General features: G+C 38.9%; 2 protein-coding genes across 2 annotated transcripts; both read left to right on the forward strand.

Moving 5' to 3' along the window:
- Window positions 1-1,229: 1,229 nt before the first annotated feature.
- Window positions 1,230-3,309, forward strand: LOC143038491 (uncharacterized). Its single transcript, XM_076207734.1, has one exon. The coding sequence runs from the start codon at window positions 1,347-1,349 to the stop codon at window positions 2,106-2,108; it is 762 nt and encodes a 253-aa protein (XP_076063849.1). The 5' UTR covers window positions 1,230-1,346; the 3' UTR covers window positions 2,109-3,309.
- Window positions 3,310-13,557: 10,248 nt separating this feature from the next.
- LOC143038284 (CD209 antigen-like protein C) lies at window positions 13,558-14,265 on the forward strand. The gene has a single exon (XM_076207303.1). The coding sequence runs from the start codon at window positions 13,558-13,560 to the stop codon at window positions 14,263-14,265; it is 708 nt and encodes a 235-aa protein (XP_076063418.1).
- The last annotated feature ends 13,476 nt before the right edge of the window (window positions 14,266-27,741 follow it).

Consider the following 27,741-nt stretch of genomic DNA (forward strand, 5'->3'; position numbering starts at 1 on the left):
AGGAAAATAAAAAGAATCCAAAGAGCAACGACACAGATGGCCCCAATACTTTCAAAATTGATATACAATCAAAGATTGTCTAAACTAGAACTACCAATACTGGAACAAAGAATAGAAAGAGGCCATCTATTGGCCATTTACAGAATCATAAAGGGAATGGATGTCCTTGACAGAAAAGACTTATTAAAGTGGAATAAAAGAAAACAAGAGAACGTGAAAAGAAACTCAAAAAGGGTAGTCATAGAAGAGATCGGAAGAAGAAGAAAAAAAAAATAGTTTTCCACACAGAGTGATGGATGTCTGAAACAATTTGTACGAAACAATAGTGTGTGCAAACACCATACAATAATCTAAAAACAAACTAGATGTTGCGAGATACAAAGATGGGTCACTACGAGTATAGCTCCCTTTCCCGTATAATAGAACTAGGTAAATTCAACTAAGTGAACACACACACACACACACACACACACACACACACACACACACACACACACACACACACACACACACGCACACACACACACACACACACACACACACACACGCACACACACACACACGCACGCACACACACACACACACACACACAAACACACACACACACGCACACACACACACACACACACACACACACACACACACACACACACACACACACACACACACACACACACACACACACACACACACGCACACGTTTTTATTTTAAAGAATTGGAAAATACTCGCACTCCGAGAATGAGACAGGTAATAGATAGACAACCTTGTCTCACTGAAAAAAGGTTTCTTATCTCTATGCGTGTACTATTTACGTCGTGTTTGATTACGTAAGCATCGGCTTGGTATCTCGAACTTGATTTTTTTCTTCCCTCGTCCGTGGGAAGACATTATCTATGACGGAAATTCTTATCTAGAACCATATAACATCTAATGACGTCATTGATGAAGAAAAAATGACGAGATCAAAATCATACCAGTGTTGTGATCTGTGTTGCCTTTTAGATTTCATTCTTAAGGGAGAGCCATTGACCCCCAAACCAGCACTTACTTCACATAACTCTTTCTCAGATATAACAGAAGAAAATCAGTAATAGTATCACTCCCAGTGGTCTCCCTCGTCATGTTCCTTATCTCTGATCCGGATAAGACTCCATTGGTCTCTTCATGATGTCATTTGTAGACCACCCCCTCGTTCTCCCTCCCTCTCTCCTTTGAGTATAAAAGACGCTAGCGGCACCAGACGGACAATCAACAGTTCGGGCATGGTAACAGACACTCTTTTCCTCTTGCCCGATACATCTTGGTTATCCTCGTTGATCCTCGACACCTACTGTTGCTGCCGGTATGGACCTTGTCAAAATTCTCTCCGTTCTTCTCGCCCTCACGCACCCATTAATGTCCACTGCAAATCCGCCTGTCACGGATGCCGACGTTGCCAGATTATCCGGTCTGCTTGAGGACCTTGCATCTCGCTACGGGGGGGATGTGAACGACAAAGTAACAGCCAACCAGGTAACCATCCGGTCTCTCGAAGCCACATTGAATCGTCTTGTCAGCGACAATGCTCATCTCAAAGCGTCCGTCAGTCTCCTGGAGGAAGCCGCATCTCAAAAAGCCCAACTGCAAGACATAAGCCAACGACTCGCTGCGATGGAAGCCTCCAACTTGAAACCCAGAGAGCCCGACATACCCTGCTCTCTCCCCTTCACGGAGGTGTTCGGTCGATGCGTGTACGCGGATTCGAGTAAATCTGGAACGTGGGAAGAAATGCGCCAACATTGCAGAACCATGGACTCCGATTTGGTCATCATCAAGTCAGCAGATTTCATGTGGCACTTGATCCGTCACCTACGCGACATTGGTCAAGACAGAAGCGACTACTGGGTGGGAGGCCATCGCAAAAGCAACGCAGCGCCCTTTCAATGGGTGGATGGTACCCCTATGAAGATGGGCACGCCTTTCTGGGGACACTTGAACGACTACAAGAATCAGCAGCCCTATGACGGTCGAAACGAGCTACATGTCTGCATGTATGGTAAAGGCTTCTATTTCTTCCACAGCTGCAGTCTTAATCATAAACAACCACCCATCTGCCAGAGAAGGTGAAGTCAATGACTACAAACAGTCGGTGTTCATCGACTTTCATCTCTCCTGAAGTCTGTTGTCGAAGTCAGAGTTATTTCAAGAAGTTCCAAACAACACGTATAGTGCTGCTATTTGCATCAAGATGTCTATAGGCAGCAGAATTGTAGATATTTCATATAGCACCATTAAGAAGAGATGCTTAATAATTACAATTAGTTGGTGTCATCTTATGGATACATTATATATTACATCATAATAATATACATGTAAATGAAAGGAAAGTAATTAATTGTATTTTGTAATGTCACATACCATGGGTATGTCCGAACATATGAAACGACATGGCGTCACCAGCCTCTGCATAAAAAAGTGACATTACGTCCTTAACATTTGCTTATTAAGTGACTATTCTTGATCCTACTGGTACAAACTTATATTTCATATTACAATTTTTTCCTATTTCATCCATATGTTTCTATTGCTTTCTGATGTGCCTTATCATAATTATATGTACGTGTGAAAACTATGCGTGGTACTTTGATCGACGACGACTTCTGAACTAGGTTCCAACATAGTTTCTCGTCTCTGGACTTCTTCCGATAATTTCTCTATTTCAGACATATTAGTCACACTTCTTGTAAGTAATCAGATCGTCGCCGAAGATTAGCAAAATTCCAGAATCTAGCATATCAAGCCTCAAATAGTTCTAGAGCCAGCGAAGACGAATAAAACCCATCGCATCTAAACTCCGAAATTCCACATCTTTCTTTCTTATCTATACCGAACTCGAAGTGAAAATAGGCACACACGCAAGCTATCTATAAAAGGTCCTTAACCCTTCCAATAGAGTACTAAGAGCTTCAAGTTTTCATTAATAAGACAGAAAATTATTTTCAGTGATTAAAATCCTTTTAAACATTCTTCGCATGAAAGAATATTGTCAAACAGTGCGCTTGCTAAGTCTTCTAATATTAATTTGCATATTGATTATATCACATAACTTACTGTATGTACTTGAATATCAAGTCAGACAGTATCATAAGTGATATTGCAGATATCAACTATATTACATTTAAGATGGTGATTATTTTTCTGTGTTTGGTTGGGAAATGTTCATGTTTTAGTACAGGTATTACAACATTGAGAGAGAAGATTAAGAAGCAAAAATTTATTTTTCTTTCATCACTCTCAGTCTAAATCTAAATAAAAATCCGAAAACATACCTTCTGTTTCATTTGAATATCTACTCTCGAATATTCCTGCATCAAGACCAAAATGAATATCTTTATCATTTATCTTTATCATCTGGTCCCTCATACAAGAATGTATCCAAAATCAATTGACGAAAAAAACTAATTTTTGTCCCTCGTCTCCGCGACACCTGTATTCGAGTGATCACACTTTTTCCACAATTGGTATCATAGGCATCCCACTTAAGAAGATGTGCTCGTGCACTCAGAAGATGGACGTGACTAATCACTGGTCAGTTGTAGTATATTCGCTATGACCAGATTTATAAAGAGATGTATATCCTTGTGGAAATAAACAAAGAAACAAACATGGACAAACAAGCAAACAAACAAATAGAAATAAAAACATACCCAATGATACCCAGGAGTGAACAACTTGGATAGATTTCTATCTTCGTTCGAATTGTTACTCTCTCACACGAAAGACTACTATCTAAACTTGGTTAACATAGGAAATTAATTAATTTAGTAAACTGGGTTAGAAACTGCTTGAACAATCATAAACAGCGAGTTATTATGAATTGATTTGTTTTTACCCGGAAATATATGTCAGGTGCAATCCTCATGATTCTGTTCTATGGCCAGTTTTGCTCATACTATATTTGAACGACACTGACGGTGGGGATAAGTTTCCACAATTGCTGATGATACTAAGCTATGTGTAATAGCAAATGAACGCTAGAATTAATTGGATATATATTTGGACAAACTAACGAAATTGATATCAAATATAATGTTATGTATATAAGCAAAAGAATATTTAGTATACATACACATTATTTGAAAAAATATAAGCAAATGAGACAATAAAAAGAACTTTGGTGTAATTATCACTAATGACTATAAAATATATAAGCATTGTATTTCTTCCTCGGAGAAAACACAGGACACTGGGGTTGGAAACGTCCATTTCTGACTTAAAATGTCTCACTAATATCAGCCAATTGTAGAGATCATTGATCCGTCCATATTTGAAATATATTGTTTGTGTAGGATCATCAGATCTTACTAAAGATACTGATGGATTGGAAAGAGTGCAACGAGAAACCACAAAACTTAAATTGAATATATGAAACAAAGCACAGCAAAACCGCTTAAAAGGTTTAACTTAGTTTCTCAGAGAATAAAGAGGAGACGGAAGTGATACAAGTCTTTAAGGTTTGGAAGGAAATTACCAACCTGAAAGTAGAAAATATTTCCTCTGTATATAATAGCAGGATTACAATTAATGATCTAAAGCTGTCAGGACGTAAATTTAGATTCGAAATGGGTAGAAACAATTTTGCCTCCTGCTTTCTTAGTAAGCTTCCAGTTGTGGAAATTGAACGTAATGCAGTTCAATGTTTTAAAATGCAATTGGATGAAAATCAAAGCATTTTGTTTTTCATCCTACTACGTTATAGATCTTTGATCGTAATAAGACTCCACTAATTATAATTACAAAGATATTATCCCTTAGCTCTCGCTCTTCCATTCTCTGAATATAGATTACACGAACAATACCGGAAGGACCAAGAACTCAGCTACGATACTAAAGAAGGAAAATGGGAGTCTGCGTTCATATCGAGACCGACGGTTCCCTTGCTTTTCCTAGCGATACATCTCGGCGATCCTCGAAGGTCTTCGACAGCTCTCACTCATGTGGCCAGCATAATTCTTGCCAAAATGATCTTTATTCTTGTCACCATGATATACCCATCAACGTTCAGCAGAAATCCTCTCGTTAATGATGCCAGATTTGTAAGTTTATCTATCCTGAATGAGGACCTTGCCTCTCTGGAGGGGAGATCTGCACGAAATAGTAACAACCAACCAGGTCACCATTTAGTCTATTTTCAACGAAAATACTAAACCGATTGTATCCGTCATCCTCCCGAGTAAAAACATTAACAAACAACTTACAGCGGTCAAAGCCTTGAACCGACTCAAGGAATTACATTCAGTGTCCAAGTGAATGTCTGGGTACGCTGTAACGGACAGTGACATCACCTGCTTGCTTCCATACACAGAGGTGCTTGGTCAATTTTCGCCTCCATTTTTTTTTCTATGAGTCAGTGGAAGGAAAAGACATAATCTGTGACCCCAACTTCTTATCTGCAATTTTGATTATAACACATCTGATGACTTTGTTGATAAGAAAGGCATGGCGAGACAGACCAAGATTATGTAAATGTTGGGATTGGTGTTCAGTAAGAAGTTGTGCTATGGTCGCTACTTGGTCATTAGCCCCAAATCAACATCACCCAAGCATTACAGAAAAATCTGTTTTAATCGTTCCTCCTCACGTACAACAGAACACTCTCGGAACTCGCATCCGTTGCTCATTACCACTTCAACTAAACCCTTATCTTTCGCGTAGATAAGCCTTCAACAACATCTTTATCACATCAAGTAAAGATCACCACATCACTCCATTCGTCCTCGCTCCCTCCCCACCTCCTATGAATATAAAAGATGCCAACGACGCCGTATGGACAAGCAGAAACTCGGTGGTCACAACAAATCCTTGTTACCTCTCACTCTAGCTGCCGGCATGACTCTTGCCAAAATTCTCTTCATTCTTCTCACCCTGATGAACCTATCTTCGAATACTGTAAATCCACTTGCCACGGAGACAGACGGTGCCAGATGTTCTGGTTTGCTTGAGGACCTTGCCTCGAGACAGGAGGATCTGCATGACAGGGTATCAACCAGCCAGGTGACTATCCGGTCTGTAGAAGCCACAGTCAATCGTCTCGTCAGTGAAAATGCTCAGCTGAAAGCGTCCGTCAGTCTCCTCGAGGAAACCGTTTCACAAAAAGCCCAACTGGACGATATAAGCAAACGGCTTGTTGCGGTGGAAGCTTCGAGCGCTGAACCCAGACAGCCCGAAGGGATGACGGCTAAAGACACCGCCTGCTCTTTTCCCTTCACGGAGGTGTTTGGTCGATGTGTGTTCGCAGATTCGACCAAGTCTGGGATGTGGGAGGAAGTGCGGGAACACTGCAGAATCATGAATGCCGATCTTGCAGTCATAGATTCTGCAGACTTTCTCTGGCACCTCATCCGTCATCTCCAGGAAACGAATCAAGATAGGAGCAGTTACTGGGTGGGAGGCCATCGCAAAAGCGGCACCTCGGCCTTCCAGTGGGTTGATGGCAGTCCTATGAAGATGGGCACGCCTCTCTGGGGATATTGGAACGACTTCAAACACCAGGAGCCCTATAATAATGAATCCGAGCTACACATATGTATGTATGATATAGGCCTATACTTCCTCCATGGCTGTAGCCTTAGTATGCCACCTATCTGTCAGAGGAAGTGAGGTCAGTCAATAACTACATTCTTTTGTTCTTTGTACCTGATTGCCTCAAAGTTGAATTGTTCTCACTAGGTATCCCGATCTACTTATTCTATCACTAACAACCTGAGACAACCACTCCTCCGACCCTGTACCGAGTAGAGGGTTACCTTGGATAGCAGTTTTGCAATCACTCTTTAATATTGACATATCACATGACCTGAGGAAGTAAGTAATAAACAACCGTTACTCGTGACTGTGTGGTTCCTCATTCAGGAATTTATCCGCACCAAATAAAGGTAATGAACACACGAAATGTATCTCTGTTTTATTTCTGTCTTTCGTCTCCAGAGTGTATTAATACTCAGTAATGATATTATTCATCTTAACACACTCTTGATCCTACTGACGTCATAGCCACCTCAATTAACAAGATCTCCTCGTACCCTACTGGGGGTGCATCTAGACATGGCGGAGAATCTTTTGTGTCTGCTTTAGTACCAACATTCTGCAGATAAGAAGTACTCAAATTCTAAGATATCAGGAGGGGTATGAACATAAAATATTTACAAGTATTATTTTAATGAATAGATAAAAGTGTATTGAGTGGGAGGTTTGGACGTGTCTGTAATGTTTCCTGATTAAATACTTGTTACTGCTTTTAGAATATTGAATTTGTGCCACTAAATAATTTTTGCTAATACTAGCTAAGGTAACAAAATGGATGGTTTGTTGAATTACTGAAAACTTTCGCTAACCCCCCTCCCCCCCAAAAAAAGCTAGAAATAAAACACCTATTGCCTCTTATCCTGTTGCCCCATACCATTACTAGAGCTTTTTTGATAAGATGCTCGATCATGTTCTCTGCCAATGTGTTAACAGAAACGTAGAGAAGACAGATATCCTTTAGAGACTGTCAGTTTGGTTTCCGTTCACATCGGGGTGATGAAGACGTCTTCTCACTGATAGTGTAGTGAGCCCAAAGACCGCTAGATGATCGCCCTGTTAGGGCCATCATGGTCTGTAAGGATGTAGAAAAGGCATCTGTCACTGTTTGATATGAGTGTTTTATATGCAAATGATACAACTACTTTGACTTCACCATATCGTTCACACTTTTGTTCTACTTGGACGAGAGGACAATAAGAATAAAGTGGTAGGACCACCTGTCCCGACCTTTCGTGCCGAAAAATGGAGTGCCCCAGGGATGTGCTTCTGACACAATTCTATAGAGTCTATACACGAATGTCCTTCCAGAGCCGATAGGCTCACGCATCAAGGCACTAACCTTCCATACGTGGAAACCAGTAACTACATAAGTAAACACAAAACAATTAAGAGAACTTTACACGTGATGCAAAACATACTTGCCTGGACGTACGAATAGAAGCGGAAGACATGTATCAAAACTTACGAGTAGAAATGCAGCAAGTAAAACCAACAGTACAAGCACGAAAACATTTCTTCAAACAAACAACTGAAATATCTTAATGAAAGATCTTGACAATGTGCTGCTAAGCACACTGGACAGCACCATGACCTAGACTACACACTTTCGCATTTAGGGATGGAGAGCTAAGGCTACGTTCGGCAGGCTAAAGCGTTTCGAAAAGAACATCACAGCCTATATCACATGGGCTTTATCCAGGACCCGCCAGGTTAAAAATGGGGTGTATCATCTGGATCGAACCTGATGACATCTACAGAAACAAGTTATCTGAAGAGGTTTGGAACGTTGGCCTCTCACACTCGAGAAGTTAGATGAACTGAGTCCTGGTTGTGAATACACACACACACACACACACACACACACACACACACACACACACACACACACACACACACACACACACACACACACACACACACACACACACACACACACACACACACACACACACACACACACACACACACACACACACACACACACACACACACACACACACACACACACACAGGGTCAGGGACACAGTAGATAAAAAAGTGTGTGGTAGTATATGGTATTAAAGAAAAACATAATGTAGCTAGGTACTTAAGAGAAAAAGAGGGGAGAGATATTGCAAAAGAAATTGTGTAAGGATAAAGGAGGAGGGGCAAGAGATGGAAAAAGAAATAGAAGTGCATAGAATGGGACTATACTCTAAAGAAAGAAATAGACCTCTAAAAATTAAACAAAGGAGTTAAACGATGGCGGAAGAAGTATTAACAAAACCAGTAAAGTTGGAAAAAAGGGAAAACTACAAAGATATTAGTTTGAAAAATGAAATGAGCGTCGACGAAAGAGAGAAACGACACTAAAAAGACACAAAAACAAAAAACAAAAAACGAGAGAACAGAAACCAAAAGATTTTTTTTTTTTTGAGAGAGAGAGTGCTGGACTTGAGCCTGAGAAAATGGTATATGTATATATATATATTTATATATATATATATAATATATATATATTTATATATATATATATATATGTATATATATATGTATATATATATTCATATGTACATATATATATATATATATATATATGCACAAATTTCACAAGTCACACGCGAATCACAAATATGCAGAGTCCACTAGGAAAAGGAAAAACACACGGAGTCCGAGCGCTTTCGTGATATATTCACATTATCAAGGAGCACAGAAAGATGAGAACAAAAAATGGAGATACAGAGTATAAGTAGGACAAGAGAGACATTTACCCTCCTCTCCGAAGCCTGAAAGCTCAGGTTGGGTCACTCGGTGAGGTCATGGAAACATATTATTATTACATTAACTTTTAAAATATGTACTATTTATGTTACAAAACAAAACCAGTAAAGTTGTTACTGTCAGTAACATAAATAGTACATATTTTAAAAGTTAATGTAATAATAATATGTTTCCATGACCTCACCGAGTGACCCAACCTGAGCTTTCAGGCTTCGGAGAGGAGGGTAAATGTCTCTCTTGTCCTACTTATACTCTGTATCTCCATTTTTTGTTCTCATCTTTCTGTACTCCTTGATAATGTGAATATATCACGAAAGCGCTCGGACTCCGTGTGTTTTTCCTTTTCCTAGTGGACTCTGCATATATATATATATGTATATATATACTTATGTATATACATATAAATGTATGTGTATATAAAAGGAAACACAGGAAATAGAAAAGGAGGCGAAATAAAAATTGAAAGTAACGTATGCCAACATAGATGGTCTGATTTCATGATTAAATAAATTAAACTATTATCCGGCGGAAGAAAAAACAGATATAATGGGAATTGTGTAGACGAAATTAAAAGGTCCACTATTACCATATAGTGTTGGACAAGGTATATATAATCACTGGATAAAAAATAGAGAGGAAAAACATGGTGGGGGAGTCTTTTTTTTTTTTTTTTTTTTTTTTTTTTTTTTACTAAGAAAGGCTTAAACCTAACAAAGATTAGAGAAGGAATAATAGTGTGTTATTTATTATGATATAAGTTGAAAATCGTGACATGAAAAATTTGTAGTGATATATGTACTCCCGAAAACACATTCTTGGAAAGAGTTTGATTATTCCAGAATGCTGGAAAACACAAGGCATATATTAAATGAAATTATAAAAGGAGGAAATTTAGTAATTATGAGGGACTTTAACTCTAAAGAAATATGTTGGGAGATGATAGTGAAGGGTGGAGAGGACCTTGGAGGAAACAAACTTCTAGACATGACCATTGAATATATAATGACTCAATGGGTAAAAGAGATTACCCGATGTAGAAATAATGAAGAAACATCGAGACTAGATTTAGTGTTTATGTAAGAGACTGATATTGTGGATAAAATTACATACAGAACACCAATTGGGAGGAGTAACCACATATAACTTGAGCTCGAACTAAAAGAGAAAATATATCTCGGAAGAAATGAGACATACAAAAAAGGAAACCTGATGTATAACAAAACGGATTTCAGGAAACTCGGAAAATTATTTCAAAAAGCTAGTTGGGAAAACTTCTTTAATGAAGAAACAAAAGAAAAGAGAAATGGACGATATTAAGAGTGTTATATTGAGGGAATAGATAAATACGTATCAAAACAAAAACAAGAAAAGGTGTACATTAAATGCTTGTACAACAAAAATGTAGTGAGGCAAAAGTTTAAAGAGGCAAAGCTTGGAAAAGATGAAAAAAAACGGGAAAGTGGCATATATATATATACATATATATATATATATATATATATATATATATATATATATATATGTATATATATATATATATATATATATATATATATATATATATATATATATATGCATCAAACTAAGAAACGAATATAGAAAAATACACAGGGAAGAAAAAGAAACTCCGAAAAAGACATAATAGACAAATGTAAAGATCAACCTAGATTATTCTATATATATGTAAATGTTAAACTAGAAAATAAAGAGGAAATTGTGAAACTACGTCAAGGAAATACAGAATATACAGAAAATAAAGAAATGTCTGAAATTATGAACAAACATTTCAAATATGTATTCACAAAATAAAATATACACAATTGGCATGAAGGAAGGGGAGAAAGATCCCCTCCAATGAAAGAAATAATTGTGACAGAAAGAAATAAAGGACCAAATAATGAACCTTTATATCAGAAAATCACACGGCCCGGACAGAATTGCAAACTGGATACTAAAAGAATGTATAAATGAACTAACGAACAAAATATACAAGATAATAGATTGCTCATTCAAAGAAGGAAATGTACGCAAGACGGGAAAAATGCCAATATAGTGTCAATATTAAAGGGGGAGACAAGGAAGACCCAACAAACCATAGACCGGTCTCTCTTAAAAGTACAATAGCTAAAATTTGAGAAAAAGTCATCAAAAGTAGATTTGGAGTAGAACAATATACTAAATTCGAAACAATTCGGTTTTAGACAGAGGTCATGTGCCATAACTTTGATTCATTTCTATTCAAGGTTAATAGATGTAATGCAAGAAAGGGACGGATGGGTAGACTGCGATTTCCTGGACTTACAAATGACCTTTGATTAAGTGCCACACAATAATGTTAAGAAAACTCGAAACAACAGGTGTACACGGAAAATTATTGAAAGGGATGGAACATTTCTTACTCGGGAGAAAAATGAGAGTGGTGCTTAGAGATAAAAAACTCTAACCGGGAAGAAATGACAAGTGGAGTCCCACAGGGATCAGTATTGGCTCTGATGATGTTTGCTATATACGAGTATGCAAATGACATGGATGAAGGTGTATAATGTTACAAGAACTTTTTGCAGACGACGCAAAACTACTAAAGAAAGTAAGTACGGAAAAATACTGTGAATCGCTACAGAGACACCCAGACAAGGTTTGTGAATGGAGTCAAAAGAGGGAACTAAGCTTCAACATTAAGAAATGTAGTATGATGGATTTTGAAAAAAAAAAATCAGGAGAATATAAGATCGGTGCAAACTGAAAAAAATTAGTTCCGAAAAGGACATAGGAGCAATTATCACGAGAGACATGTCCCCAGACAAGCAAATAAACAAAATAGTCGGAGAAACCTACAATTTACCAAGATCAATAAATGTGGCTTTTAATTGCTTGGATGAGGTAATATAAAATGCTAGACACACTGAAAAGACCAAAATTTGAGTACGCTGCGATGCTATGGACACCCAGTGCAAAAAAGAATATAAGGAAAATAGAAAGAATCCAAAGATTAACGACAAAAATGGTCCCAACACTTTCAAAATTAACATACGAACAAAGATTGTCTAAACTGGAACTATCAACCCTGAAACAAAGAAGAGAATGAGGCGATCTATTGGCCATTTACAGAATCATAAAAGGAATGGAAGTCGTTGACAGAAAAGACTTATCAAATTGGGATAAAAGAATGAAAAGAAACTCAGAAAGGATAGTCATAGAAGAGATCTGAAAAAAAAAAAAAACGTTTTCCATACAGAGTGGTGGATGTCTGGAACAAATTGGACGAAACAATACTGTGTGCAAATACCATACAAGAATTTAAGAACAAACTAGATGTTGCGAGGTACAAATGTGGGTCACTACGAGTATCTCCCTTTCCCGTATAATACAACTAGATAAATACAACTGAGTACACACACACACACACACACACACACACACACACACACACATTATAAATGCTTTTATATAAAAAAAAGGAAAATACTCGCACTCTAAGTATGAGACAGGAAATGAATAGATTGACTTTCATTCTGATAATATGTTATATAAACAACCTCTTTGCACTGAAAAAAGGCCTGTTATCTGTTTTAAACGCAAGGACTACAACGCTTGCTTTATGCGTGTACCATCTACGTCGTGCTTGATTACGTAAGCTTTGCCTTGGTATTTCGAACTTGAATTTCTTTTACCTCCTCCCTGGGATGACATTATCAGCGACGGAGTCTTCTTATATAGACCCTGTCACATCTCATGACGTCACTGATAAGGAAAACATGAGATCAAATCACGTCAGTGTTGTGATCTGTATTGATCTATAGGTTTCACTGTTTCAAGGAGAGCCATTCACCCCAAAACAGCACCCTCCAACTGCTGCACTCACTGTACATAACTCTTCAGACAAAATAGAAGAAGATCGGTAATCAAATCACTGCCAGTGGTCTCCATCGTCATGTTCCTTATCTCTGATAAGACTCCATTGGTTTCTTCATCATGTCAGATGTAGACAACCCCCTCGTCCTCCCTCCTTCTCTCCTTTGAGTATAAAAGACGCTAGCGGGACCACAAGGACAACCAACTGCCACGCTACGGTAAGAGGACCGGCAGACTGGATACGGTTTCTATATCGAATCTATTTTCTTCTTGCTCGATACATCTTAGTGTTCCTCGTAGATCCTCGACATCTCCTCTTGCTGCCGGAATGGACCTTGCCAAAATTCTCTCTCTTCTTCTCGCCTTCACGCACCCATCAATGTCCACTGGAAATCCTCCTGCCACGGACGCCGACGTTGCCCGACTATCCGGTCTGCTTGAGGACCTTGCCTCTCGCTACGGGGATGTGAACGACAAAGTAACAACCAACCAGGTCACCATCCGGTCTGTCGAAGCCACATTGAATCATCTCGTCAGCGACAATGCTCAACTGAAAGCGTCCGTCAGCCTCCTCGAGGAAGCCGTATCACAAAAAGCCCAACTGCAAGACATAAGCCAACGACTCGCTGCGATGGAAGCCTCCAACTTTAAACCCAGAGAACCTGTCACCCCCTGTTCGCTCCCCTTCACGGAGGTGTTCGGTCGATGCGTGTACGTGAATACGAAGAAAACTGGAACGTGGGAGGAAATGCGGGACTATTGCAAATCCATAGACTCCGATTTGGTCATCATTAAGTCAGCAGATTTCATGTGGCATTTGATCCGTCACCTCCACGAAACAGGTCAAGACAGGGGTAGCTACTGGGTGGGAGGCCATCGCAAGAGCGATACAGCGGCCTTCTACTGGGTCGATGGCAGCCCTATGATGGTGGGCACGCCTTTCTGGGGATACTGGAACGATTTCGGCACCCAGCAGCCCTATGACGGTGCAAAAAACGAGCTACACATCTGTATATTTGATAGAGGCCTCTTTTTCTTACACAGCTGCGGCTCTCATGATAGATATCCTATCTGCCAGAAGAAGTGAAAGTTTTGAATGACCATATTTTACTTCGCATTACACTAGATTTCGCCCAAGTCGAATTTGAATATTCAAAGGTACTTAGATAAACTAATGAAATTTGTCATAAACATAATGTTATGTATACAGGGAAAATAATACTTAATATAAATAAACATTATTTGGTAATTCTTTAAATAAAATAGATAAAAAAAGAATTTTGGTGTAATTATCAATAGCGACCATAGAAGATCAAGCATTGTATTCATTCCTCAGAAAAAAATAAGACACTAGTATTGTTAACTTTCATATTTGTCTTCAAAAATTGAGCTATCTTCACCAACTCCACACTTGGAATAAATTGTTTTTGTATGATCCTCAAATCTTATTAATGATATTAATACCTTAAAAAGAATGTAGTGGAAAAAAAAATGAATATAAGAAAGAAAGCATAGGAAAACTGCTGAAAAAATTTAACTTGGTCGCTCAAAGAATATAGAGGAGACGCAAGTGATACAAGTATCTAAGGTTTCCACTGGAATTACCATGATCAAAACAGAAAATGCTTCCAGCGTAAATAGTAACATGAAGAGAAATATTGGTATAAAGCTGACAGGATGTAAATATAGATTCGAAATAGGAGGAAACAGTTTTGCTAACAATGGGACCTTTCGCAGTCAGGCTCGTAGTTTCCTATTAGCGCTAGAATTTTCAATTGTCTCACATTCCATGAGGCAAAGGGGTGACTAAGCTAATTTGGAAACCGATATACAAAAAAAAAAAAAAAAAACATACGACATAAATGGCTGCATAAGTGTTTTTAGAATTAAAAACATGACTCTAAATGTTATAAATTTTACTTACTGGTGTGTGATAAGGCTTTGTTAATTCAATTATAAGATAAAACTAAAAATAGGTAATCATTTTTACTGAAGTAAGTGTAAGCAGTAAAAATTAGAGGATGTCGATTTCGGTTTGTGGAATTTATCTAAGAGTGTCGAAAAATAATGGATATCACTGTCACGTCCTGTACATGAATATAATCAGTGAGACAAAATATAACAACAGTGGTGGCGGACGTACGAGTATTTGATGTGCGATGTATTGAAGCGATGAGTTGAAAAACGTCGCAGCATCATGAAAGCAGTCATGGGCATACCGATTTCTAATCGCTGCGCAGTGTGTCAACAGTTGAAGGGAGAAAAAGCACGCGCTCTGCTTCGCTCTTCTAGTTTCATACAATGGCACAAGCAACTTCCGCAAAGCATTTCGAGTGGACGAAGACTATTATATTACATTACATTAAGCTACTAAAGCAGTACCCAGCCATTTGGAACATCAAGTGCAAAGAATATAAGATGAGAAATATAAAAAGTACAAACATCGAAAGCTGAATTCTTTTCTTTAACAAAATATAATGTGCGGAATGAAGACATTTCCAAAAAACTTAATACCCTGAAAACACAGTTTCATAGGGAAATGACTGCCATCATTGCATCAAAGAAGTCTGATGTTGGCACGAAAAATGTATACACTCCAAAGCTGTGGTGGTTTAATGATTAAATGAGTAGAGCGCCGGCAGACATCCTCATCCCGTGAAAGCCAAATGATGACAGATCTGGTTGTTCGCGCAAGGTATTCGCAGTAATGCAGCCCGTCCGAACACTAGTAACAAGTTTTTGACACGACAACTGCATCAAGTCGCTGATGCGTGATGGTAAGTGTGGATGGGGGCTTCAGTTATCGTACCGGAAAAAGTAAGTCTTCGATACAAAGATATATTTTCTATACATTACATAGATTTGCCTATTGCTTGGTGCATTCAGTTGAAAGTATATATCAGTATATGTCCATTGAAGTCGGTAGAAAATGACAAATTGCTTGGTTTGATACAATTATAGGCTGTTTTACGAATATCATCTGTAATTATAAATAGAGGCTCAAGCAATGCTATATGCCGTTTGCAACCATGAAATTAATTGACTTAAATTTCAGACACAATAATGTACAACGATATACCTCTGTAAGTTTATAATACTTGCCCAAAAAAGTCATTATTTTCCGGCAAGAATTACAAGATCTGGCGGTGTCTGGTATCAAATCTCTTACTGCGAAAGGTCCCATTTCGTTGGTAATTGGGATAAACTTCCAGTTGTGGTAATTGAGTGTAATGCATTTCATAATTTCAAAATTCACTTGGATGAAAAACAGAGCATTTTATTTTTCATCCGACTTCGTTATGGAGCGATTGATCCTCGCCATATTCATTATCTTTGATCATAATACGACTACACTAATTACAATTATAGACAAATATATAATCCCCAATTTTTCGCACTTTCCTTCTCTGAATGTAAATTACATCAGCATACCAGAAAGTTGACCAAGAAATGGGCTTTGAAACTAAAGGTGGAAGACAAATTTCTACGTCTATATCCAGACCGACGTTCACCCTGCTTCTCCTAACGATATATCTCATCGATCCTCAAAGCTTTTCGACAGCTCTCATTCTTGTGGCCATCATGACTCGCCAAAATTGCCGTTGTTCTTCTCGTCCATACCCATCAACGTGCACTGTGCTGTGAATCCACTCATCAATGATGCCGACGGTGCCAGATTCATTCTGCTTGAAGACCTTGTCCCTCGGCAGGGAAGATCTGCACGGTAAAGTAACAACCAACCAGTTCACCATCCAGCGTACTGTCAACGAAAAAGCAAAGCAGATTGTTTCCGTCATCCTCTAGATGAAAGAGACATAAGCGACTTGCTACAGTGGAGGCCTTGAATTCGACTCAAAGAGTTGGATGCAGTGTCCAAGAGTATATCTGGCTACGTGGTAACGGACAGTAACATTACTTGCCCACCCGCAATCACAGAGGTGCTCAGTCAATTTTCGCCTTGATTCTTTCTGTCAGTTGAAGGAAAAGACATAATATAGGACAACAATTTTTTATATGTAAGAGTTGGGATTGGTGTTCAATAAAACCTTGCCATGTTCGTTATTTGGGTATTCCCTCCATATCAGAATCACCCATGCATTAAAAAAAAGAAAAAAAAAAAAAAAAAAAAAAAAAAAAAACTGCGTTCCTCTTCACGCACAACAGAACAAAGTTGAAACTCGGATCCCTTGCTTCTTACCACTTCAACTAAACCCTTATCCTTCGTGAAGATAAGCCTTCAATCATGTTTTCATCATAACAATTATAGACCAATACACCAATTCCACATACTTGCCCCCTACAACATCTTCTGAATATAAAGTAAGCCAACGACTTTTTATGAATAATCAACAACTCGGCTAAACTTGAGTAAAAGCAGCAAAAAAAAAAAAAAAAAAAAAAAAAAAAAATATATATATATATATATATATATATATATATATATATATATATATATATATATATATATATTGGACTCCCATACTCTGCGTTTGGCCTCTTTCCTACAACTCGGCTAAAATACTAGAACCCATACATTTTGGAATGAACACTTCCGTGTTCAGTGCCGATGGCTGGTAGTGTTCTCGTCAGAATGTACCTGTCAGAATATTTAATTCGCCGCGGTACGGTTTCCTTAAGCACACTTGGAATGAACACTTCCGTGTTCAGTGCTAACGGCTGGTTGTATTCTTTAAAGAACAGCTATCTTCCATAAGAATAGCTAGACTACTTAAATTCAATCCCATGACTGATCTCTTTATTCGAAATGCCGATAATACTATGTACAATAATGGTGATGAAATTCTTAATTTTTCGTTGTTGGTATACAATAATTTACAACCTTTGTGCTATACATATATATCCTTGTTATGGGATATTCAGAAACATTTTTATTGTATTTACAAGAGAAATGATATTGTTGGAGTGAAAGCACACATATATAAAAATGCAAAATAAATCAATACTGTAACGTAATATTAGATATTACGTCATATGTGTAATTATGTTATAGAATTGTGTTCCTTTGTATTACATAACTATGTTCATATTTCTTGTCTATGTATGTATTGTAACAATGTTAAGCAGTAACGCCCGTCCACTATATGTAATCTTGCCTACGTGCGGTGAGGTGCGCACTCTTGTAGAACAAACAGACAAGCGAAATCCTGAATAGTTCGGAGCGCACAGATTTGACAGTTACTAAATAAATAGATTGTTCAAGCGAGTCGAGGGTCCTAAAACTACCCATGTTGACGTGTTAACTTACCCTCCTCCTCTCCCGCACCCTTAACCGGAAGTATCCGGCTTCCGGTCCAATGGTATATAAGCGGTGGAACTCGCTGACTCCTTGTCATATTCCCACATATTGATCTCTTGATAAAAACTAGAAGGTTTAGATTCATGAGACGATTGGTGTGAAGTGATCACCCTTTTTGCCTACATTACGTGTCTGATATACATTGCATTACTTTACTTATATTTGTACTTATTACTTATTTTGATGCATGTTCCTGATCTCTGTGTACTTAGATAGTACCATATTGCATACTTATCTTGTGTTTCTTATTTGAACCATATTTCCATAATCGTGTAACGGTCCCATTGACCCTACTGCCCATTCTCTTTTGTGTTGATTGCCTGTAAATATTTTCCATTAATAATTTCGTTTACTAGTTTTATCGCTAGTTTAATATTCCTTTCCTGGAATCTTCTTTGTTACCTTTACTTCTAGTCTTACGAATTATCTAGGCCCTGACCAGATAGTTCAGTCCTACAGTGGCTTCTAGAAGTGCGCTGGTTCTTAAGCACTTAGACGTTATACGTAACGTCTCTTCACATACCAGCCGCCCGTAACAAAGTGGCGACCCTTGCCAAGGATATTGGATCAGGTATTTAACACATTCTTATAGAGATGGATGATATAGTTCAAGAATTCGTTCAAAATCCCAAGGTAAGTTTCTTAAAGAAACAAACTAAAGACACTTTGATAGAAATAGGCAAGCACTTTGGAGTAGACATTGATACAAGTTTGCGAAAGAAAAAAATACTTCAGGAACTCGTTGAAAATCTGATCGAAGATGAGATCTTATCTCCAGAAGAGATTACAGCTATACAAATTCCTTCAAATAGGTTAGAAATAGAGGCACGACTAACCGAACTTAAGATTAAGGAGATTGAATTAAAGGTCAGGAGAGTAGAAATTGAGGAGGAAGCTAAACTGAAACAAATGAAAATTGAGGCAGAACTTAAAGCTAAAGAGGAGGAAACTAAACTGAAACAAATGCAAATTGAGGCAGAATTTAGAGCTAGAGAAGAGGAAGCTAAGGTGAAACAAGTAGCTAAAGAGGAGGAAACTAAACTGAAACAAATGCAAATTGAGGCAGAATTTAGAGCTAGAGAAGAGGAAGCTAAGGTGAAACAAGTAGCTAAAGAGGAGGAAACTAAACTGAAACAAATGCAAATTGAGGCAGAATTTAAAGCTAGAGAAGAGGAAACTAAAATAAAATTGGCAGAATTTAAAGCTAGAGAAGAGGAAGCTAAAGTGAAACAAGTAGAGTTAGAATTAAAGAAGACAGAAGTAGAAGCTAGGATTGTTGATAGACAACCCGTAGTTCAGGAAGGTCATATAGATATTTCCAAGTATGTAAAACTTTTACCCAAATTTTCAGAAGGAGAGCCAGAAATTTTCTTTCTTCAGTGGGAAAAATTGGCGCAACAGTTACAAACCCCTAAAGAAAATTGGCCATTAATCATTCAAACACAATTTAAGGGTAAGGCTCAGCAAATTTATACTTCTCTTTCAGAAGCAGAAAGCGAGTATGATAATATGAAAGCTTGTATTTTAAAAGCTTATGAACTAATACCAGAGGCCTATAGACAGAAATTCCGTAATTATAGGAAGACACCTCAGTTAACATACGTAGAATATGCGGCTCAACAAGAGAGGTTATTCAATAGGTGGTGTTTGGCTAGTGAAACGGACACCTTAGATAGACTTAAACAGTTGATTTTGTTGGAGCAGTTTAAGAATACCTTAGAGACAGATCTTAGGATTTTTATAGATGATCATGTTCCCGAAACTTTAACTAAAGCTGCTGTATTGGCTGATGAGTTCACACTAAATCATAAACCTAAGTCAAGACAAATGGAATCCCAAAAGTCAAAGTCATATATTCCAGATTCAACAAAATACTCTGATCCTTGGGCCCCAAAGAAACGCTTTGAAAATCAGTCTAGCCCATCACATTTCAGTTACAGGTCTGATTTCAATCAATATCCTCCAAACCAACCTTGGCAAAGAATGGAAAGGTTTAAGACTAATCCCCCTGTAACTTGTTCATATTGTAAACAGGTTGGCCATCACATTTCTAATTGCAGAAAGAGACTGACACCCTCATTCTCCAATAAGACACCAACTCTTGTAAGTAATATAAAATCAGACGATTCAAAATCCTCTATTCAGGATACACTACCAAAGAAGCCGGTATTGTCAAGTAATGTAGAACCCCCCTCATCAGATCATGATCCTTGTTTCAAACCATTTGTATCTTCAGGAACTATATCTCATAGTAGTAGTTCACAACAATATCCTATTTCCATACTCCGAGACACAGGAGCAAAGCAAAGTCTGATTTTAAATTCTGTCTTGCAGAATCTGGGTGAGTCATATACAGGTTATGATATATTGATAGAAGGAGTTGGAGGAATTATAAAATGTCCATTACATAATGTTTTCTTGCGGTCTGATTTAACAACCGGAATGGTTAAAGTAGCAGTAGTAGACTCTCTTCCCATAGTAGGAATATCCTTATTGTTGGCCAATGACATCGCTGGAAGCAAAGTCATTTCTCCCTTAATAACAAATAACCCTAAGACCTCAATAGAACCTTCAGATAACTTACAGTTGTTTCCCGCTTGTGCTGTAACCAGATCTCAGTACAAGAAATCTGAAGAGGAGACCTATAATTTAGAATCCCTATTCTCCCAAACTGACCCATCTTCTTCTTCACCAGTTTCTCTATCTAGAGCAGAATTAATCAAAGAACAGAAGTCAGATCATTCTCTTAAAAATTTGTACGAGATTCTTTCATCTCCAGAAGAAGTTGAAAATATGTCACGAGGTTTCTATATAGAAAACGGAGTCCTAATGCGAAAATGGAGAGCATCCACCGCAACCGCTGACCAGCCATGGCAAGTAAGGAATCAAATAGTCCTCCCTCTTGGTTTCAGGAATAATGTTCTAAGATTGGCTCATGATACTCCCTTAGCAGGTCACTTAGGGGTAAGAAAGACCTTGTTCAACATAACCCAACATTTCCATTGGCCCACGGTTGTCAAAGATGTTGCCCAATATTGTAAAACATGTCATACATGTCAACTTGTAGGTAAGCCCAACCAGAAAATTGTAGAAGCTCCACTCCATCCCATTCCTGTAATGGAAGAGCCATTTAAAAAAGTTCTTATTGACTGTGTAGGACCTTTACCTCCTTCAAGTAAAGGAAATCAGTACATTCTCACAATCATGTGTATGAGCACTCGTTTTCCAGAAGCCATTCCTTTGAAAAATATTAAAGCTCAAAATATAATCAGAGAAATGTTGAAATATTTCACTATGGTAGGATTTCCTAAGAACATTCAAAGTGATCAAGGAAGTAATTTTCTTTCCAACAAGTTTAGAGAAACTCTTGTAACACTAGGTATAAATCATGTAACTTCCTCCGCCTATCATCCTCAATCACAAGGTGCTCTAGAGCGCTTTCACCAAACGCTCAAGACAATGTTAAGAATCTTCTGTGCTGAGAACACTCGAAATTGGGAAGACGGACTCCCCTTTTTGTTGTTCGCCACCCGAACAACAATTCAAGAAAGCCTTGGATTCAGCCCGTCAGAATTAGTCTTCGGTCATGAAGTCCGTGGTCCCCTAAAGATACTTCATGAACAATGGATGAAAGAAGAACCACCTGTTCCTTCTTTGAAATACGTGTCCCAGGTCACCGAGAAGTTGTTAGAAGCTTGGAAGTTGGCAAGAGAGAACTTGACGAATGCTCAACGAGTAATGAAAGGTCGGTATGATAAAAATTCTAAACTTAGAACTTTCTCTCCAGGAGATCAAGTGTTACTTTATCTTCCCATACCAGGAGATCCATTGCAGGCTAAATACAAAGGACCTTATGAAGTCTTGTCCAAAGCCAGTGATCTCAACTACATAATCAAAACTCCAGACAGAAGAAAGAGTTCCCGTCTCTGTCACATAAATACCTTAAAACCTTATCATTCCCGAGATCCAATTCCAGCTTGCAGTTCTACCACAATAAAATCGGAAGAGCCTCCTGATAACCTGCCTAATCCTCCTGAGATTCCCTTGGAAAACTCTCAGATACTACAAAATCTTCAGATAAAAGTAGGACACTTATCTGAGAAACAAGATGTAGCAGAACCATTGACTGACCTGTTGAGAAAAGACCACGACTTCGTGTGGACACCTACCTGTGAGACGGCCTTCAAAAACCTGAAGTCCCTTCTCACTAACGCACCAGTTCTAAGGGCACCCGACTTCCAACGACCCTTTCTTCTGCAAGTCGACGCCAACGACACCTGTATCGGTGCCGCCCTCTTGCAAGAACACAACGAAGTTCTTCACACTATCGCCTACTACAGCAAGAAGCTGTCCCCTGCGCAAAAGAACTACTCCATACTTTCTAGAACGTAGCTTTTCAACAGAAAGTGAAAAGCTTTCCCAAACGGTGGAGGTGTAACGTAATATTAGATATTACGTCATATGTGTAATTATGTTATAGAATTGTGTTCCTTTGTATTACATAACTATGTTCATATTTCTTGTCTATGTATGTATTGTAACAATGTTAAGCAGTAACGCCCGTCCACTATATGTAATCTTGCCTACGTGCGGTGAGGTGCGCACTCTTGTAGAACAAACAGACAAGCGAAATCCTGAATAGTTCGGAGCGCACAGATTTGACAGTTACTAAATAAATAGATTGTTCAAGCGAGTCGAGGGTCCTAAAACTACCCATGTTGACGTGTTAACTTACCCTCCTCCTCTCCCGCACCCTTAACCGGAAGTATCCGGCTTCCGGTCCAATGGTATATAAGCGGTGGAACTCGCTGACTCCTTGTCATATTCCCACATATTGATCTCTTGATAAAAACTAGAAGGTTTAGATTCATGAGACGATTGGTGTGAAGTGATCACCCTTTTTGCCTACATTACGTGTCTGATATACATTGCATTACTTTACTTATATTTGTACTTATTACTTATTTTGATGCATGTTCCTGATCTCTGTGTACTTAGATAGTACCATATTGCATACTTATCTTGTGTTTCTTATTTGAACCATATTTCCATAATCGTGTAACGGTCCCATTGACCCTACTGCCCATTCTCTTTTGTGTTGATTGCCTGTAAATATTTTCCATTAATAATTTCGTTTACTAGTTTTATCGCTAGTTTAATATTCCTTTCCTGGAATCTTCTTTGTTACCTTTACTTCTAGTCTTACGAATTATCTAGGCCCTGACCAGATAGTTCAGTCCTACAGTGGCTTCTAGAAGTGCGCTGGTTCTTAAGCACTTAGACGTTATACGTAACGTCTCTTCACATACCAGCCGCCCGTAACAATACTAAATAGGAATGCCATAATAAGGGGTGACCATAGTCTTGACGTGGTCCGGAGGCATGGCACTTGACGGTCATGAGTCTTTTAAGGGGGCACTTTACGTGTTGGCTACAGGACACTACAATCGTGATATTTAAGTACAAATGGTGGCTGTGCCAAATTTAAGAGTTTTATATAATTTCTTTCCTAATATCATCTGCTTACTTTACCTCTACTATGTACAATATATGAACTAAGTATGGACACTCAGTATTTTTGCATTATTAAAATTTGTATTAATCGTATGACGACTTGGAGTTGGCAATGTCGCTTACAGGTGCCCTTTCGCGCTCGGCCGAAATGACCACAGTAAGGTCTGACACAATAGGCGGTGGCGCGGGAGTTCTGTGGAGAGGTCGAATGTGACGTGCCATAGCTAATGTGTGCGTGTGCGCTTGTGCACTCTGGACATCTAAGGGATTAAATATGTCATCCCATCATCTTGCAACAATTCAAAACATATTTGCCGTGACATTCGCATATAAGCAGAATAGATGTATTAAAACTTACGAGTAGAAATGCAAGAGTATCTACTTTCTCTGAGGCAATACCAATGGAACAAGCACGAAAACAGTTCTTGAAATCAACGAGGGAAATATCAAAGTAGAGGGTCTTGACAATGTGCTCTGAAGCACATTGGATAGCACCCTAACTTAGAATACACAATTTCGCATTCAGGAAAGGAGAGCTAAGGCGACGTTAGGCAGGTTAAAGCGCTTCAAATGTATAACACAGCAAGCGTGGGCTATATCCAGGACTCACCAGATAAAAAAAAAAAAAAAAAATAGGGTTCATCTCCACGATCGAACCTAATGACATCTACAAAAACAACTTCTCTCGGGAGGATTGGAACGTTGGCCTCTCACACGGCAGAAGTCAGATAAACTGATTCCTCATTGAGAACACGAGTATGCACCCGCACACACACGCACACGCACACACACACACACACACACACACACACACACACACACACACACACACACACACACACACACACACACACACACACACACACACACACACACACACACACACACACACACACACACACACACACACACACACACACACACACACACACACACACACGGCTCGGTGGCGGATTGGTAAAGCACTGGCCTCACAAGTCATAGAATCGGGGTTCGATTCCCCGGCCGGGCGGAGATAAGTTGGGTTTGTCTCCTTTCACGTGTAGCCCCTGTTCACCTAGCAGCGAGTAGGTACGGGATGTTAGTCAAGGAGTTGTGACCTTGCATTCCCGGTGTGTGATGTGTGAGTGGTCTCAGACCTACCCAGAGATCGGCTAATAATGAGCTCTGAGCTCGCTGCCGTAGGATGGTGTCTGGCTGTCTCGACAAGAGCCTGCAGCAGATCCGTGGTGAATACACACACAGCATATGCCTTTATTCTAAAAAGTTTGAGAAGAGTCGCATTATGAGAATGAGCTAATGAAAATTTTATATGTGAAGTAATTCGTAGATAAATATAACTGCTACATTCACAGATGAATATGAAACATTTAAATTGAGGTACAATCATAAACACGTATTGCATTGGATTTAATACTGGTTTCAAATAGAATAAAAAAAATATCTACCACAAACATAATAAATAAACAAAATCTAAGGAAATTATTCGCATCATATAGTTATCATTTTTAACCGTCACAATTGTGCATTATCATGGTGCCTAGTCTCCAGGAACGATATTCTTATATGCTCCAAAGACAACACCAACAATCATGTCAGATTACAACAAGTACAATAATGCGTTAATATATGCATACCCAATATTAGTAACGAATCATTTGAACATTTCTCAAACGTTATATTGTGTTTCCTATATAAGATGAAAACAATGAAAATGCACTATTTCAAAGACAATCCTAACAAAAATTTATAATGAAAAGGTTGATTTTCTTCCTGATGTTATATAAACATTCTTGATAAACTGATAAAGTGTTTCTTATCTGTTCTGGACGCATGCACTAAACGCTTGCTTTGTACATGATCTAACTACGTCCTGTTTGATTACTCGACATTTGGCTCGGTATCTCGAAATTGATTTTCTCTTTCCTCCTCCATGGGAAGACATTATCAGCGACGGAGACTCTTTATCTAGACCCTGTCACATCTTATGACGTCATTGATTAGGAAAACATGACGCGACAAAACGAAATCAGTGTTGTGATCTGTGCTGAATTACATATTTTACTGCTCGTAGAAGAGCCATTCACCTTAAACCAGCAACCTCCAACCGCTTCACTCACTCCACATAACTCTTTCTCAGACAGAACAGAAGAAACTCCGTAATCAAACCACCCACAGTGGTCGCCATCGTCATGTTCCTTATCTCTGATCCGGACATTGGTCTCTTCATTGTGGCATTTATAGACCACCCCGCCGTCCTCCATCCCTCTCTCCTCTGAGTATAAAAGACGCTAGCGGCACCAGACGGACAACCAACAGTTCGGGCATGGTAACAGACACTCTTTTCCTCCTGCCTAATACATTTCAGTTATCCTCGTAGATCCTCGACACCTACTGTTGCTGCCGGTATGGACCTTGGCAAAATACTCTTAGTTCTTCTCGCCTTCACGCACCCATCAATGTCCACTGGAAATCCTCCTGCCACGGACGCCGACGTTGCCCGACTATCCGGTCTGCTTGAGGACCTTGCCTCTCGCTACGGGGATGTGAACGATAAAGTAACAACCAACCAGATCACCATCCGATTTGTCGAAGCCACATTGAATCGTCTCGTCAGCGACAATGCTCAGCTCAAAGCGTCCGTCAGTCTCCTGGAGGAAGCCGAATCTCAAAAAGCCCAACTACAAGACATAAGCCAACGACTCGCTGCGATGGAAGCCTCCAACTTTAAACCCGGAGAGCCCGACACCCCCTGCTCTCTCCCCTTCACGGAAGTGTTAGGTCGATGCGTGTACGCGGATTCGAGTAAATCTGGAACGTGGGAGGAAATACGCCAACATTGTAGAACCATGGACTCCGATTTGGTCATCATCAAGTCAGCAGATTTCATGTGGCATTTGATCCGTCACCTACGCGACATTGGTCAAGACAGAACCGACTACTGGGTGGGAGGCCATCGCAAAAGCAGCGCAGCGCCCTTTCAATGGGTGGATGGTACCCCTATGAAGATGGGCACGCCTTTCTGGGGACACTTCAACGACTACAAGAATCAGCAGCCCTATGACGGTCGAAACGAACTACACGTGTGTATGTATGGCCGCGGCTTCTATTTCTTCCATAGCTGCGGAGCTAAAAGGTCACCCATCTGCCAGAGAAGGTGAAGTCAATGACTACAAACAGTCGGTTTTCATTAATAAGACACAAAATAATTTTCAGTGATTGAAATCCATTTAAATTCTCCGCATGAAAGAAAAAGAATATTTGTTAAACAGTTCGCTCGCTAAGTCTTTTAATATTAATTTGCATATTAATTATATCGCATAACTTACTAGATTAAGTCATACATTAGTATTAGTGATAATGCAGATACCAGCTATATTGCATTAAGAATGGTGATTATTTTTTGTGTTTGGTTGGGAAATGTTTTCGTACAGGTATTATAACATTGATAGAGAAGCCGGCGTCACCGTATGGAAGGGGTTAAGAAGCAAACAGTTTTCTAATTTTCTTTCATCAATCTCAGTCTAAATTTGAATAAAATTCTGAAAACATACCTTGTGTTTCAGTTGAATATTTGGTCTCGAATATTCCTGCATCAAGGCCAAAATGAATATCTTTATCATTTATCTTTATCATCTGGTCCCTCATACAGGAATTTATCCAAAATCAATAGATGAAAAAAGAGCAATTGTTGTCCCTCGTCTCCGCGACACCTGAGGTACTGCATAAGTT

The sequence above is a fragment of the Oratosquilla oratoria genome, chromosome 24 (assembly GCF_046742065.1).
Source record: "Oratosquilla oratoria isolate Oo_2021 chromosome 24, ASM4674206v1, whole genome shotgun sequence".
NCBI lineage: Eukaryota > Metazoa > Arthropoda > Malacostraca > Stomatopoda > Squillidae > Oratosquilla > Oratosquilla oratoria.